The sequence below is a fragment of the Clarias gariepinus genome, chromosome 9 (assembly GCF_024256425.1).
Source record: "Clarias gariepinus isolate MV-2021 ecotype Netherlands chromosome 9, CGAR_prim_01v2, whole genome shotgun sequence".
In the NCBI taxonomy this organism is placed as follows: Eukaryota; Metazoa; Chordata; class Actinopteri; order Siluriformes; family Clariidae; genus Clarias; species Clarias gariepinus.
Genome location: NC_071108.1, coordinates 7,084,932 through 7,102,989, shown reverse-complemented (window position 1 = coordinate 7,102,989; position 18,058 = coordinate 7,084,932). Strand labels below are relative to the sequence as shown.

The window sequence follows — 18,058 nt, the reverse complement described above, 5'->3', positions numbered from 1 at the left end:
AGAGAAAGCTTGTCTATAACCTGCTACAATCTATAAACTACTGCAATCACTTAGTAAAATCTTGTCCATAAACTAGTACAATCACACAGAGAACGCATCTCTATAAACTAACACACAGAAAGCTTGTCTGTAAACTGCTACAATCACGCAGAGAAAGCTTGTCTATAAACCTTTACACTGTTACACACAGAGAAATCATCTCTATAAACCGTTACACTGTTACACACAGAGAAATCTTCTCTATAAACCGTTACACTGTTACAGTCACACAGAGAAAGCTTGTCTATAAACCGTTACACTGTTACACACAGAGAAAGCTTGTCTATAAACCGTTACAATCACTGACAGTAAGCTTGTCTATAAACTGTTAGTCATATAGAGAGAACTTTTCTATAAACCGTTACACTGTTACACACAGAGAAATCTTCTCTATAAACCGTTACACTGTTACAGTCACACAGAGAAACCATCTCTATAAACCGTTACACTGTTACAGTCACAGAGAAATCATCTCTATAAACCGTTACACTGTTACAGTCACACAGAGAAATCATCTCTATAAACCGTTACACTGTTACACACAGAGAAATCATCTCTATAAACCGTTACACTGTTACAGTCACACAGAGAAATCATCTCTATAAACTGTTACACTGTTACACACAGAGAAATCATCTCTATAAACTGTTACACTGTTACAGTTACACAGAGAAATCATCTCTATAAACCGTTACACTGTTACACACAGGGAAATCATCTCTATAAACCGTTACACTGTTACACACAGAGAAATCATCTCTATAAACCGTTACACTGTTACACACAGAGAAATCATCTCTATAAACCGTTACACTGTTACAGTCACACAGAGAAATCATCTCTATAAACCGTTACACTGTTACACACAGAGAAATCATCTCTATAAACTGTTACACTGTTACAGTTACACAGAGAAATCATCTTTATAAACCGTTACACTGTTACAGTCACACAGAGAAAGCTTGTCTATAAACCGTTACACTGTTACAGTCACACAGAGAAATCATCTCTATAAACCGTTACACTGTTACACACAGAGAAATCATCTCTATAAACCGTTACACTGTTACACACAGAGAAATCATCTCTATAAACCGTTACACTGTTACAGTCACACAGAGAAATCATCTCTATAAACCGTTACACTGTTACACACAGAGAAATCATCTCTATAAACCGTTACACTGTTACACACAGAGAAATCATCTCTATAAACCGTTACACTGTTACACACAGAGAAATCATCTCTATAAACTGTTACACTGTTACAGTCACGCAGAGAAATCATCTCTATAAACCGTTACACTGTTACACACAGAGAAATCATCTCTATAAACCGTTACACTGTTACACACAGAGAAAGCTTGTCTATAAACCGTTACACTGTTACACACAGAGAAAGCTTGTCTATAAACCGTTACACTGTTACACACAGAGAAAGCTTGTCTATAAACCGTTACAATCACTGACAGTAAGCTTGTCTATAAACTGTTAGTCATATAGAGAGAACTTTTCTATAAACCGTTACACTGTTACACACAGAGAAATCTTCTCTATAAACCGTTACACTGTTACAGTCACACAGAGAAATCTTCTCTATAAACCGTTACAATCACTGACAGTAAGCTTGTCTATAAACTGTTACAGTCATATAGAGAGAACTTTTCTATAAACCGTTACACTGTTACAATCACACAGAGAAAGCTTGTCCATAAACTTTTCAATCATATAGAGAAAGCCCGTCTAAAATCTGCGTTGCAATATTTATTACACGTTGTTAGATTGTTGTCCAAGTCGCTAATTCAGTTGTACGATGTGTGTGTGTATATCCATGTGGAGTTATGTTGTGTTCTCAGGTTGTGGCACTGCTTGTGTTCCTCTTTCTGCGTAGAAACGAAGATCACACACACACACACACACACGTACACACAAACCGGATGCGCGGTTTTGGTTTTAACTCAACGGCAGTCAACCCGGAAAAAGCCATGTCACTGCTATCATGTGCTAACGCTAACTCTTCGGGTCTTGCTCCAAAACTCGTCTTCTGTCCTCAGGACCATGATATTCAGCTGCGCTCGCGACTTGTAACAGTGTAGCAAGAGGATCCAGGACTATACGGACCTGGGCACAACCAGTAAGTCAGGCTCTCTCTCTCCCTCTCTCTCTCTATGTGTGTGTGCGAGCTGATATTAAGGTGTGGCAGTTTTGCACAAGTCAACTTGTTGAGGTTCAGGAGGAACTTCAGTCCCGTTCCAAATCCTGGTTAGTGACGTCACTTATCCACCTCCTCTTTGATCTTGGGACTTTGCAGGCACTTTTTTTTTCTTCTAACAGATGCTTGGCTTCTTAAGCTCCAGTCAAAATTATATAATATACTCATTAGTAGGCTGTGCATTACTGCTTAGTAGGGAAATAATTATCATCTGATATTTATTTAGATAAATTTATGCATAATACAATTTTTTAAATGTAATTAGATCAAGCAAATTGGACCACCTCCAGGGTCAAGGCTTCGATTCCCGCTTCGGGTCTTGTGTGTGCGTGGTGTTTGCATGTTCTTTCCATGCTTGATGGGTTTCCTCAAGGTACTCTGGTTTTCTCCCACAGTAAAAAAAATAAATAATAATAAATTAGGCTAACCGGCCTAAAACATTGAAAACACTGCCTGTATTATCCTGTGTATCTATTACTTCTTTATTGTTTAGTGTGCCATTTTAGATGCCAACTGTTAGTGTCTCAACCGTCAGCGAGCTTCCATGTAGTCCAGGGTGTCACAAAAGTCTCCATTCATAAGACAAATAAATACTTTTTAGTTTTCTTTCTTTCTCTTCACAATTTCTATCTAAACACACACAGAGATGGTTCTCACCCTCCCCATTCACTTGTGTTTTGCTGTGCATGCTTTTCAGATGCGTTCTATTTAATGATCTTAGTGCTTTATGTTTATGTTAGTGCACCATGGCCTTCACGTGTCCCCACGAATCTTAATTCTCCCTATGTATGGAGACTGTTGGGACACCATGTTCTGTACTGTAGTTTAAGATAGATAGTTTATCTGATTTGCATGGAATGTAAGCAGATAAGGACATTTCACGATGCTTCTTTTTTGAAGGTATTCAGTAAAGACTGGTCTCTACAAGCTCAGTAGCCTAGTATGTTTTCGGGGGGGGGTCCCAGCCGGGGTTTTACAGTCAAGGGTATATAATTTTATCAGTTTTATGTGTATCTTTGTATTTATTATATTTTAGTACCAATTTAGAAGTTTACAGTTGCAGTTTACACATCATTTACATTTCATGATAAAAAGGCTACACATACTCGGGTACACCCTAAAGTGACAAGGAAAGTTCCAGGTTATAAGGCATATTTCTGACAGTGTTCTATAATATAAAGATGCATCAGGCTCACAAACCTTCGGTTTAAATAGTTTTGCATAGACTGTAAGCACACATGGAAATTTCAGGAAGCTTCCAGAAGTCGACGTGCAGAAATACCTCACCCCTCGCTCACTTTCATGGGCTGGTTGCCAAACCGCAGACTACCTGTACCAACGATGGCGGTCTATGGTAACATGCTATTTTTAACAGGGTACTGTTTGGAAGTATAGCACTTAATACTAATAATTACGTAAAAATATTAACTTGTCTCACAGAGACTCAATATTGTTTATAACCAGTTGTAAGGATAGAAGGAGATTAAATATTGTGCTGTTGGCAAATTGCTGATGGTGTAAGATGAGTAAAACCATTTCGTCATGAGCAGGTAATGGAAAATTATCAACTTCTGGATGCACACACCACCCTGTGGTTAACTGTTTTGGTATAATAAAATGTCTTGCAGCATTGTATGCCTTGCATATTGTATTAAACTTGTAGGCTTTGTAAGTTGAGTTTATATAGTAATGCACAATTAAAGGCCAATTAATTAGGCACACCTGCCAGTTATGCGCAAAATCATAGAAATCGGTAAAAGGCGTGTTATATCCTGTTTATCTATATCATCTGTGTTGTGTTAGTCATCAACAAAAACAGCATGAAATATTTCAGTGGAAGAGAATATATTCATATCAAGCACAAAGCCGATCCAGCACATCACGCCATATCGGCATACTTGCTCTAATATGATTAGTCAGTAGCAGAACAGTACAAATAGGTGGTGCATATATCATGCATACAAACCTACGTCTGTGTGCCCATGTCATCAGTATAGAACCCATTAGAATTCTAAAGTAAAAAGTTCATTAAAATGTTTTTCTTCTAATTTCTTCTTTGCACATTATTCTGTCTCAGGGTATTATGGCGAGCGTTTTTACAACTACATTTCTTCTAAGTTGTAACAAAAAGTATGCAATAAAAAAACGTTCTGCAAAAATGTCTCGTGTCCTTTAATGGACATCACGTCAAATGCGTGGTTTGCATATTTGCAAATTGCGATGAAACCCAAGGGGAGATTGAGGCCAGAGTGCAAAGGAGAGGCGCTCCTGCACCGTTCACCTTTATCATTTATATGAGCAGTAATCAAAGCTGAGTATGGACGCTATTATTTGATGATGAGTTAATTTAGAAAATGACAATGGGGTCTAATTTCAAACTAATTAACAGGATTAATTATAACATTAATTAAATAAAACTTAAACACTTTACTGTATCATTGAACATATACCATATTTTTCTATCATTTTAATCTCCAAACTAACTAACAAATCACCAAAAACTGATAACCCAGTTATACAAGGGACGTTCAAGTCAAACAGGGATTTTGACTGTGCAGAATAAGAAAACACATTTATGAGATTAAAAACTACATTTATTCCTCCATATAATCCCCTGCTACAGTAAGGCACCTATGCCAGCGTATCTCTAGTAGATAGCAGCATAGATAGCAGAAAGTTTAGTTAGTATGCTGGAGCCATCAAAGGACTGCCTCAGACTGATTTACATCTTAAAACACTGGCCTCTCAGGCTCTCATAACTTCTTTAATGGCCCAAACATATGGAAATGGCTTGGAGCAAGGCAAGGACTTGTACACTTAAAGTCCCGGGATGACTTGAACACCCTTTGTATTTAAGCAAATTAAGTGTATACACTAAATACTCAAGCTAGCCTAGCTGATACCAACAACTATGCCATCACTAATTTATGTCACATTTGTTCCTCATTTCACTGGTTAAACATTAACAAAACCTCTTCATGTATATCTACATGATGTTAATGTCTTGCACATTAATAACATTAATAAGCAAGGGTACAGTTATCCCTAAGTGGCTGGAATGCAGGCATATACTTATACTTTACATACCTAAAAGTAGTTACAAATTTGAATTCTTTACATTTTCTAAGTTTTGTCACGATTTATTTTATATTGATGGTTTACTAGCAAATGCAAGTATGTGGACACCTGACCATTACACCCATTTGGCTAATTCCACCTCCATGTGGTTGTGGTCCCCTTATCCTTATAGAATAACCTCCAGACTGAAGGTCAGGGCTCGTTGCAGACCGTTACAGTTTGACCTTTCTAACCTTGGCAAACCATTTATTATAGCTCTCACTCATGGCAGAACAGGTTTGGGCAAGATGTGAAAACCATATTGCAATGGGATACAAAGACATACAACAGTGTGCTTATAACTTTTATTACAGTTTATGGAAGGCCTACAAATAAGTGTCATAATCAGAAATCCACAAATCTCTGGCCATATATTGTATTTAATAAAGAAAATGTATTATTATTATAGATATGATAAAGATTTATGTTGTGGAACGTTTATTTAACATTTGGGGCAAAAATCTTGTGGACATTCACATAATTGAATTATAAATGTGTGACATTTTTTACTATTTTTAACCAAATATTTTACCATATTTTCACTGACATCATTTGCCATATTTAAAAACAAAAATTTAATATAAAATGTGAAATTAATATTAAATGTAAAATATGCCATGAACAGTCACGTCCATAGGAATTTGGACAGAAACACAGTTCTCATAATTTTAAAAGTAACTCGGTTCAGGGGCCGTCAGAGCCGACCGTCCGATCCGCACAACTAGTTGGCACAGGTTTTACCTGTCCTTCCGAACGCACTCCTCCTATTTCATCCGGGCCTCGGACTAGCACGGCATCCAGTGGCTGGGGTTTGGACATTGGCTGGGAATCGAACCTACCACCTTCCTTTAAGGATGCTTTACTATCAGGTACAATTAGTGTGGTTTTGTACGGGAAGTAATTGCAAGTTTTACTGACCATCCTGCTAATAAAAGTATCAGGATAAATTTTGTAAAAAAAAGTGCACTTTAAACTCAGATAAAATCAGATTTGGAAAGTCTGATGCTGTGTGATAAGTGATAGGACGGTGCTTTACGATGTAGATGGGTAATGTGACAAAACGTACTGGAAAAGCAACTCAAGGCTAAGAAAAGAAATGTCCTTGAAGGGACGAGTCAGTCAACTGAACTCGACTCATTGGACCTCCTTTTCACTTATTAAAGACAAAACTAAAGACATTAAGACCTGCAAACAAGCAGCAACTGAACAGGTTGCAGTAAATGCCTGCAAAGTGGTTTAAAGAGAGGAAACTGCATTCTGTGTCCATGAGTTTCATATTTTAGACAGTTGTTTACTGCAACGTTTTTCCGATCAGGTTTTTTTTTTATAGTATTTATTTAATTTGTCTAATTACTTTTGAGTCTGTTAATCAGTTAGTGATTTGTGATTGTTTTTTGTGTCCCTTAAAAAGCTTGAATTCAAGTTGAAAGTCTGAACTTTTGTCTCACTGTCTCAATAAATATGCACACTTATAAAATATCTATTCCACAATAATTGAAATTTGAGGTGATAAACCAATAAACCATTCCACTTCTATCTTTAGTTTGACCTCCTGTGGCATGTAGAAACATACTGAATATTATTAAGATAAGATATAACTTTATTCGTCCCACAGTGGGGAAATTTCTAGAAATATAAACAAGTGAATTATTTTTTAAACACTGTATTTTAACTTTTGTTTGTTTGAGTAATGCTAATTTTGTAAGCTAAGGCTTTAGTTCGTAGCCGTGTTGCTTAGCAACAATAGTCTACTTTTAACAGACTACACCCCGTAAATGAATAAATCGTAAATGAATGAACACATGGTTTACTGCAAATATTAGACTGTTTATAATAAGTGTTATTATTTGTATGTATGTGTCTTTTGTACAGTGTTTTTTTTGTGTGTGTGATTTTTATTACGCTTTATTTTGGGGTTCTCACGCGCTGTACGTTGCAGCCTACAGTGCATGTGTGACGTACGGGTTGTTTACGCACAGGTGCGCGCACGCATCTACGCGCGCGGAGGCGTTAACAGCTCGTTTTGTGTGTGTGTGTGTGTGTGTGCGCGCGCGCTTCCTGTAGTTCTATAGGACATGCCTTACCTGGACAGACACAACCGCATCTGTGGATTCCTGGACATAGAGGAAAATGAGAACAGCTGCAAGTTTTATCGGCGGTACTTCATCCTGGACACGGCGCGTAACTCTCTCCTCTGGTACATGGACAATCCACAGGTAACGAACTCCAGGCATTAGTTGTTGTAATAATAGTAGTGCAGGAATGTTTCAGCTTTTTGTGCATTGCTATTAAACTTTTTTTTTTTTTTTTACTTGTTTTGCATGTCTTCTTGAGAACAGAATCTCCCAGAAGGTGCAGATCCTGTTGGAAGTTTAAGGCTGAGTTACATTTCAAAGGTTTTTTTATTTATATATTATTAGTATTGTTACAAGTATGCATATTTATATGTTCAATATAAACAGTGGTTAGTGGTTAGCACTGTCGCCTTCAGCACCTCTAGGGTTCGGGTTCGATTTGCAAAGTTTGCATGTTCTTCCCTGTGCTAGGTGTGTTTCCTCCTGTTTCCTCCTACAATCCAAAGACATGCGTATTAGTCTAATTGGCTTTCCCAAATTGCCTGTAGTGTGTAAATGTTAACCAGAGTTGTAAAAATAGGAATAAATACAATAGTAACCTTGCGATGGATTGGCACCCCATCAAGGTTGTACCCCATCTTGTGCCCTAAGTCTCCTGGGATAGGCTCCTGGCATCCCACCCCTGGACTACATAGATTCCTAGATGGATGGTTGGATAAACAGTGCATATAGCACATACAGTAATGTGTTTAATGTTCTCAACCACAAAAAAAGCAAAACTACAGGTTCATAAAGTACCAGTCAAAGGTTTGCACTCATATATCCTTATCGTTCAAGAATTTTTACTTTCTCTTTTTTGACATATTATTTTACATTATAGAACAATACTGAAGACATCAAAAATATGGAAAAAAAATATGCTAAAAATGTGTTTCATATTCTAGATTCTTCCAAATAGCAATTATTTACCTCTATAAAAGCTGTGCACACTTTTGGTTGCCAGCAAGTATTTGACATACTGTATAAAGGAGCTCCTAAAGACTATTAGACAATCATGCACGGTGGCTACCTCCTGAAGCAGAAGGTGGCTACTTTGCATATTCCAAAATATAAAAACTTTTTGTATTGTTAAGCACTCTTTTCTTAAAACATAATTCCATGTGTGTTTTTTCATAGTTATTAAATTTAAATCAAATTCAAATTTTATTTGTCACGTACACAGTGAAATAATTGTATGACTGTTTGTGGCTAAAAAAGGAAAGATGAGATAGAATAACATGATAAAAAGACAGATATATTTCACTGCAATAATAGAAGAGAAAAAAATGCAAAAAAAAAATATAACCTACGATAGAAAATATTTCAAATAAAGAAAAAAAATACTAGAATGCGTGTAGGTGTGTCCAAACCTTTGACTGCTACTGTGTTAACAGCTACTGCGTGTATCACTTGAACTCCTTAATGTTGATCTGGCCAATTTTACTAAATGGAAATGAATGGAAATGAATGCAACTTGCATTGATCACATTACACATGACTTGTGGTAATTTGAAACGGCAAAGCTGTAAAATAGTGAAACAAAAAGCAGACCCATCAAGTCTTACACATTTAACCAAACCAGTCAAAAGTTTGTGATCACTTTCTAACTGGATTGTCTTTCCTAATTTTTACTATACTAAAGGCATTTAACATATGCAATATTCTCATCTAAACACTCTTCATGAGAGCCAGTTTCTTCATTGCGCTTGATGGATTTTGGAGATGCACTTGACAATACTGTTCTTGCATGAACTGTTCTAGAACAGCTGACCTTCATGTCCTAAAATAACACATGACTGTTGTTGTTGTTGTTGTTGTTACATAATAACCTAATTCCATATGTGTTATTCCATAGTTTTGATAAAATACAGTATTGTTTTAAAATGTAGATAATAAATCCGAACTTGTGTCCAGAATTTTGACTGGTGAAGTGATAATCGACTATAACAACACAGGGATGTTTAACCATATGTATCACTCAGCGTCACAGGTGCTCTAGTAACTATTAATGACACTAACTGCCGGTCGCAGCATGGGTGAAAGTGGGTCTGTAGTACTGAGGACAGAGCAACTGCCTGCCAAAATCCACATTCAAAACCAGTCAGGGAAGCACTTTCAGCAGGAAAAGACATCTGATAATGTTATGTCATCAAACTTAAACAACACTTTGTCTCCTTAAAAATTGGCTCCAATTTGTTATGAATTGCCTTTGTGTTGTTTTATTTACACCTAAGCTAACTAGCTTCTTACACAAATCCCCCCTAAACCCTAATCAAGGGCACTACTTAGTGTGTGAGACAAGTGGACTTCACACCCTACATAGCTCACTAGCTTTCCATTTAACATTATTTGGCATTAAACCTAGGAACCCAAGAAGGTAGCTTATATTTTTAAGTGGAATAAGCGAAAATATAAAGAGAACCTTGATTTACAGGACTGTCCACCACCTTCATGGTTTATTCTCCTTACCCTTTGGTAACTCGTTTAATAAATAAAGGTCTAGTTGATAACCTGTTGATAATAAGGGGTTTTGTGGAACTGTTGTATAAAAGCAATATCGCACTCGTGGTCGTGCTCTCATCACAGCTGTAATATCTTCAGTACCTAGGCTGCGCACTCATGCCTACGACCACATCACAGTCATGCTGATATTCATCACAACAGCACTCCCTCTCATGTGATCTTCCTTACATCTTTCTCTATCAAAGGATACAAATGCTGTATAAAGCCCTGAGTTTCACATTCAGCCTTTTCTATTGTATACATATTATAATTAACAGCTCGGTTTGGCTTACTGTGTTAAAACAGTGATCCATTACCCGTTAAATACTTGTACATTAAATACTTGTACATTAAATGCCTATTCCTTAAATAATTCTTTGTTCTTCATGCTTAATTTCCTTTCTTCTAAACTTCTCTTAACCATTTAAAGATCAGCGAAGTGTCTGCCAAACAGAAGCCGAAGACCGAGTTCTGCTTTGGTAAGTGCCATTTTTGTGTTCTGTCCCTTGCATGAACTCATTTCGCATTAAATAACGTGTATTGTTTCACGCAGTGGTGAACGCTTTGTCTCGGCGGTACTTCCTGCAAGCTAACGATGCTGTGGACTTAAAAGAGTGGGTCATCGCTTTGAATAACGCCACTAAAATTACAGTAAGAAGAACATGCAATTCAGTACTTTGTTTTCTTTTTAAAAGTGTCTGGTGTGTTGTTGATTGATGCAGCACAATTCTTTCTCGAAATGAGATCAGATTGGAGTAATAATAGAATTAGAATCAGAATAAAATCATAGATGTCAAGAGTCATAACGGAGTCAGATACGATGTAAAATCAGATTCGGACCAGGATAAGAATCAGAGTCGGAATCAGATTAGGATCAGAGCCATTAAAGTTGACAATCAGACACAGATAAAAGTCAGAATCAAATTTAAATCCAAAACAGACCAGAATCAGATTCTGATCACGATAAGGATAAGAGTCAGAAGCAGTTCAGAATCAGAATGAGTTTTAAATCAGATTTAGATCAGGATCAGAGTCAGTTCAGAGTTTAGAATCAGAAGAAGACCCAAATCAGATAACAATAAGAGTCAGGACTGGAGTCAGGATCAGAATTTTTTTTAACAAAAAAAAATTTTGATATAGTTTTTAAATTATGAAAACACTAAAGAAATTGGTTTTTGAGTTGAGCTTGAACACAATTCACACAATACAGTATATAATGTACAAAATATGTAAATTACACAATGTATTTTTCTTTAAACAATGCACAGAAAGGTAAAGTAGACGACAAAATCATTTAGAACAAACATAGAGAACTTTACATTAAATATCACATATTTGGGTAAGAAAGCTTTGAGGATAATTAAGACGATAATAAGAAGAGCTCAGTTTTTATTGAACGTGGGTGTGTAAGGGCTTCATAGAAGGAAGTAAAGCTCTGATTTGAATTTGGTTCTCTAGCACTGGGGGATATGTTTGTGCGTGCGTGCGTGCGTGTGTGTGTGTGCGCGAGTGTGTGTGCAAGCATGCCTGCTCGAGCACGTGCTGTTCCTCTTTTGTCTTTGTGCTCCTCTCTTCACCATATTGTGTTTGGAGAACATTTGCAAATTTGGTTATACGCTTTCTAATTCCTGTTTTGCAACGGCTCAGATGATTTTTACATTTATTTCAGATGCATTTAAAAATAAATTAATTATAATAAATAAGTAAAAAACACCAGGGCAGAAATAAAGAATTTTCTGATTCCATGTTCAGGTTCCCAAAAACCCATTACCGGTTACTCAGAGTGCAGAGCCCGGCCCTGTGACGAGCCACACTCAGCCAGTTGCTCGGCTGGCCTACAAAACTGAGATCGTGGGAGGCGTGGTGGTCCAAACACCGGTCCAGCAGGTTCTTTATTTGCTTTTGTGTTTTTCCGCATTTCTAAGGATTTATAAGCATGCAATGGTTCAAGAAAACGTAAAATAAAAAAAAAACGTTGTTGTATATATGTGTTTTTATGCATGTGTATATTTTTAGAACGAATCTGACGACGTGTTTATTAATGAAGTGGCTCCACACGTGACTCTGAGAAGATGCCAGAGTTTACGGCCCAACATTCTGAGATCAGGCTTCTGCGTCAAACAAGGGAACGTGGTAATTGTCTTTAATAATAATAATAATAATACAGTTAGATGCTGGAGAAAACTTAAAAATGGCTTTGCTTGTTCTGATCGCTTCCACGTGTCGTTTCAGAGAAAAAGCTGGAAAAGAAGATTTTTTATTTTAGACGACCAGACTGTGAGTTACTATAAAAACGAAACGGTGAGACGCGGGAAACCCGGTTCTTAACACGGTTTGGGTTGGGAATATAAATAAGTTATTAACCACGAAAACGTCTTGCTTGTAGGATAAAGACCCGTTACGCAGTATTCGACTGAGGGACATTCAGAAGGTTCACGAGTGCCTGGTAAAATCAGGGTAAGTAGACATAATGGTGCAGTGTGTCAAAGGTGAAGCACTCTGGGGCGTGTGCAGATAAAGGGGAAATAATACACACTGGGTGGTACGGTGCAGCACCGGTGCAGGGTTACAGTCACCTCCCCTGGGTTTATTTGTTGCATATACACCCTTGAGGGTTTTATCTGTTTATGCCAGGAAAATTTGTTGACAGTTAACACAGTTACCTTCATTAAGAGAAGTCATATCCCAGCGTAATTTTTTTTTTTAGTTTAACGTAACATTTAATGTTGTAGAACTTTAACAAAAAAAAATAATAAAGACTTGATATTATTTTGCTATATTATTATTATTATAATAATAATAATAATAATAATTATTATTATTAATATTATTAAAGAATGATAACATGACATACTTTTTAATCAGATTGTAGTCACTTCTGGGTATTTTTTTCCTTATAGGAGCTATGAACACTAGCTTCCTTATCAACCTATATCTTTTTTCTTTCTTGAAGTATATAATATAATATAATATAATATAATATAATATAATATAATAAGTAGACACACAGCTTTTCATTTTACTACAAAACCACAAAGTCCTCTTTCCTAAAGATTGCTGTGTCAGAAATGGCAATGTTAAAATGCACTGACACTGGAGACTCCTTACATACACCCATCAGCCATAACATTAAAACACTATACCCAGGCTCTCCTTGTGCCACCTGGGCAGCTCTGCCCCTTGGGGCACGACTCCACAAGACCTCTGGGGGTGTGCTGTGGTTTTCTGGCACATTTCGGGACATTGGCGGTAGATCCTTTGGGTGTTGTGGGGCGTCACTCTGGCACATTCTGTAGATGCTTGATCAGATTGAGATCTGGTGAATTTGGAGGTTGAACCAACAACCTTGAACTCTTTGCCTTCTAAGACCCATGCGGCAGGCTGTGATGCACTGGGTGTTCAGATACCTTTCTACCATATCTAGCATTAACTTTTTTCAGCGATTTCTCCGTGGGAGAAACAGACAGGCTGGACTTAGTTCCCTGCAGATAAAACTGAGCCGTGGGTGCCCATGAACCTGTGACAAGTTTACTGGTATATAATTGATAATCAATGTTATTCCATTCACCTGGATGTGGGTTAAGTGTTGTGGCTGATCGGAGAAAATGCAAGCTATTAAGAAGTAAAAAAAATATGAATACAGTTTCATTAAAGTGTATTGTACTGTAAGTATTAAAGTAAAAAAGTAATAACTGAAGTTTAATTCACGGGTGTGGTCTGATCAGGCATAACATTTCCTTCGAGCATGTATGTTTTATTATGTTGGAGCACCTTTTTGCAGATTAATCACTTTTTTTCCTGACATTTCTTGTTAATCGTTAGGGAACTGCTGTCCCGTGACAACCTTTTTGAGATCATCACAAACGCAAGAACCTTCTACATTCAGGTCGGTTTGAAGTTTCCTCTCATTCTCTTCCCAGAAACAGACCGTATGTGATCTGTGCACCTGTGCGCGTTTTAAATGTGCCTGTTTTTGAATGATGTCTGCGTAAATGGACTGCCGCCCAAGCGTGGTGTAAACACCTGTTTTTAGATCGTACAATGACTCAGTTGAGCTGTGAAGCATCTTGTAAACATGCTTAATAAGCTGTAGTCAACAGATCAAGTCTTGCCATATGTCATTGTACAGATTTTCATTAAAGGAAGTCATGGGGTTTTGCACAATTGATGATGCGTAAAGATAACTCGTTTGTACCGGGTTTTTATTCATCTTTGTCGAAGGGTTTCTTTAATGATTAAATAATAAAGGTAAAAATAATGCAAGAGTTTAGCCTTTTCTGGATAATCTTTAGATTGTGTTGAATTGATGTGATTAGTGAATATGGACACTGAGGATGGCTGGATTATTTATTTATTTATTTATTTATTTATTTAAACAGGCAGATACACCTGAAGAAATGAACGGTTGGATAAGGGACATTTCATCAAAAATTCAAGATTTTAGAGGACCACCGAAGGTAATGAGTTCATGTATATGCAATGCCTTTGTTAATCACAATTGTCTTCATATTGTAATTATAATGAGAAAGAAAGAAGAGAAGAAGGAATGAGAGAAAGAAAGCAAAGAAGGAAGGAAGGAAAAAGGAAGAAAAAATCAATGAATTAAAGAAAGAAAGAAAAAAAGGAGGGAAAGAAAGATAGAAAGCAAAGAAGGAAAGGAAGGAAAAAGAATAACTTAAAGAAAGAAAGAAGGAAAGAATGGATGAATAAATAAATGAATGAAAGAAAGGTGAGAAAAGAAAGAAAAAAGTAGGGAAAGAAATAAAGCAAAGAAGACAAGGAAGGAAAGAATGAATGAATGAAAGAAAGGAAGAAGCAATAAAGATGAAAGGAAATTACATGGATAGTGATAGTTTTATACTGTATATCCACAGGTTGTTATCCTCCTTACTAATAGATGGGTCACATCCCAGAAGCAACTGATTACTACTACTACTAATAATAATAATAATATGCGAAATCTCTGTATTGTTCTATTTTCTTATTAATCCACACATCTAAACCTCGTGAGCAATATTTTTTCCTCTCGATTTCCCTCCTGGCAGCACCGTGGCATAGTTGTCCTGCCTTCAGGTCTGTGTGCATGGAGTTTGCATGCGCTTGGTGGGTTTCCTCCCACAGTCCATAGACATGCAGATTAAGCTCATTGGCATTCTCAAGTTGCCTGTAGTGTGTGAGTGTGTGCTTGTGTGCCCTGCAATAGATTGGCACAGAGTCCGATAGTGCACCCCACCAAGTGCCTCGAATCCCCCGGGATAAGGCTGTAGGCCTCCTGCAATCCTGTATAGGATAAGGAGAATAGAGAATGAGTGGGAGTGAGAGAGATTTCCTTGCAAAAGGGTTGGGGTGGCATACTTACATGAATTAACACAACTCTGAAGGAACAGCATCAGTTCATTCGTGATATCTCTATCCCAGCTCCCACATCAGTTGTTTAAACTGTCTGGTCAAAAAACAAAAGTGCTAACCACTACATCACCGTGCAGCGGTGCATGCAAACATGTTTATTTTAGAAGAATTGTATAAAAGAGAAAGAGTCCATGTGTTCTTATCTGCAAACCCTAATAGCCTTTCCATTTTTACCTTGTCTCTATCAGTCTCTCCGACAGAGCTATCGCTTCGGCTCCAGCCAGACAAAACCACCCCTGATAAAGTCCTGCTCCACGGCGCAGTCCTGGCAGCCCTGGACCCCTGTCCCAAAGAAACCGACTCATTCGGCTGACGAAGATATTAGAGATAGCCCTTTCTCCTCGCTGCCCTCTCTCTCCGACGCACGGGATGGCTCGGACTCCAGGATACGCCAGAGACACCACTCTCAGCCTCAACAATCCGCCACAGAACCACACTTCGTCATGGACACGGACATGCACATCCGCACCTCTGATGTCTGAATCTGTTTTCTGCTATCTCTGCTCACCAGCTCACTTTGTTGTATTATGTTATCGTTAATCTTTTATTTGAGCTCTTTTTTTTCTTCTTCTTCTTCTTCTTCTTCCTCTCCAAATGAAGGCCTTGGAATTTCACCTACCATGCAAATGCTTTTAGATATAAAATAAGTGGGATAGGAAACAGTGAACAAGGCTGTGAGATCCTCATCGATGGGACTGTACAGGGTAAAATATTTTTACGAAAGGTGCTGAAAGAAGGAGCCATATTTTTTTTCGTGTGTAAGCAGAAAAGAAAAAAAAAGTTATAAGACAGTCTGTATAGGCTTTTGTGAATATTGAGTATTTTACATTTATGAGTGACCACATACTTGTCTTTGCGCCACAATTTATGATTTATGGTATACACTTGAAAGTATTATGGATGTTGACAGGTTTGTTTGTTTTTTTTATTGTACTTTTTAAGTGTGCATAAAATGCTGCTGCGCTAAATAATTGAAATAAAATATGAATTGGGAGAACTTTCCCTGTGCGTTTCGGACAGATGCGATGCAAATTTATGAATTAAAAAGGAGATGCTCTGGTTTCCTGCTGTGCGACATGGCGTGACACGATGTGTATAAACGGGCGACTTTTAAATATATATCGCTTTAATGCCTTTTTTTTTTCATTGCTTATTTCTAAATGGCCAAATACAGTAGGTGTGTATTAAAGGGAGTAAAGTGAACAGAAAAGCTAAAGGAGGGAAAAAAGGTAAGCTCATTTACTGTGTATACTGTGTATGTGTGTGTGTGTGTATATATATATATATATATACTCAGCAAAAAAAGAAACGTCCCTTTTTCAGGACTGTGTATTTTAACAATAATGTTGAAAAATCCAAATAACTTTACAGATCTTTATTGTAAAGGGTTTAAACAATGTTTTCCATGCATGTTTAATTAACCATAATCAATTAATTAACATGCACCTGTGGAATGGTCGTTAAGACCTTAACAGCTTACAGGTCACAGTTCTAAAAACGCAGGACACTAAAGAGACTTGTCTACCGACTGTGAAAAACACCCAAAGAAAGATGCCCAGGGTCCCTGCTCATCTGCGTGAACGTGCATTAGGCATGCTGCAGGGAGGCATGAGGACTGCTGATGTGGCTAGGGCAATAAATCGCCATGTCCGCACCGTGAGACGCCTAAGACGGCGCTACAGGGAGACAGGAAGGACAGCTGATCATCCTCGCAGTGGAAGACCACGTGTAACAACACCTGCACAGGATCGGTACATCCGAATATCACACCTGAGTGACAGGTACAGGATGGCCACAACAACTGCCCGAGTCACACCAGGAACACACAATCCCTCCATCAGTGCTCAGACTGTCCGCAATAGGCAGTCCATGAGGAGGAGATGCACTGCAGTACTTCAAGCAGCTGGTGGCCACCAGATACTGACTGGTACTTTTGATTTTGAGCCTCCCTTCATTCAGGGACACATTGGGAAACATTTTTAGTTTGTCTTATGGTGTTGACTCTTTTAGTGTTCATACAAATATTTACACATTAAGTTTACTGAAAGTAAAAACAGTTAAAAGGCAGAGGACGTAATTTTTTTTGCTGAGTATATATATATATATATATATATGCACACATTCATAGCAACACTAGCTAATCTTGGAATGAATAAGAGGAGGTGAATACCCATGAAAGGAGTGGATAGTGCTTTGTGTGAGCAGAAGTTCGAAAAAGATGTCTGCTGCATATACACGTGCCCTAGTGTACTCTCAGTAGCTGAGAATCTTTATGAGATAGAGAAGATTTTATTTACATGTGTCCTTTGAAAGGTTTGAGGGATTCTCACCAAAGCATAACCTCAGCATATGCTCTCAGTAAAGCATAACCACTGTAATGGACCACCAGGACATCTTACATTTAGGCATTTGGCAGACACGCTTGTCCAGAGTGACTTACTTTTTTTTTTTTTATCTCATTACACATCTGAGCAGTTGAGGGTTAAGGGCCTTGCTCAAGGGTCCAACAGGGACAACTTGGTGTTTATGGGATTTGAACCTGGAACCTTCCGAGCCATAGTCCAATGCCTTAAGTAAAGTTGATACCTTTCATAGACTATCACTTGCACAAAGTGGCAACTTTGCGATTTGCATCGAGCTGAGTAAGGAGCAAATGGAAAATATT

General features: G+C 37.7%; 1 protein-coding gene across 1 annotated transcript; it reads left to right on the top strand.

Moving 5' to 3' along the window:
* Window positions 1-1,743: 1,743 nt before the first annotated feature.
* Window positions 1,744-16,412, top strand: plekha2 (pleckstrin homology domain containing A2). The gene is made up of 12 exons (XM_053504438.1): window positions 1,744-2,173; window positions 7,433-7,584; window positions 7,708-7,764; window positions 10,415-10,463; window positions 10,538-10,635; window positions 11,737-11,871; window positions 12,001-12,117; window positions 12,217-12,285; window positions 12,371-12,441; window positions 13,807-13,870; window positions 14,364-14,441; window positions 15,582-16,412. The coding sequence occupies exons 2-12, from the start codon at window positions 7,444-7,446 to the stop codon at window positions 15,873-15,875; spliced, it is 1,173 nt and encodes a 390-aa protein (XP_053360413.1). The 5' UTR covers window positions 1,744-2,173; window positions 7,433-7,443; the 3' UTR covers window positions 15,876-16,412.
* Window positions 16,413-18,058: the final 1,646 nt, after the last annotated feature.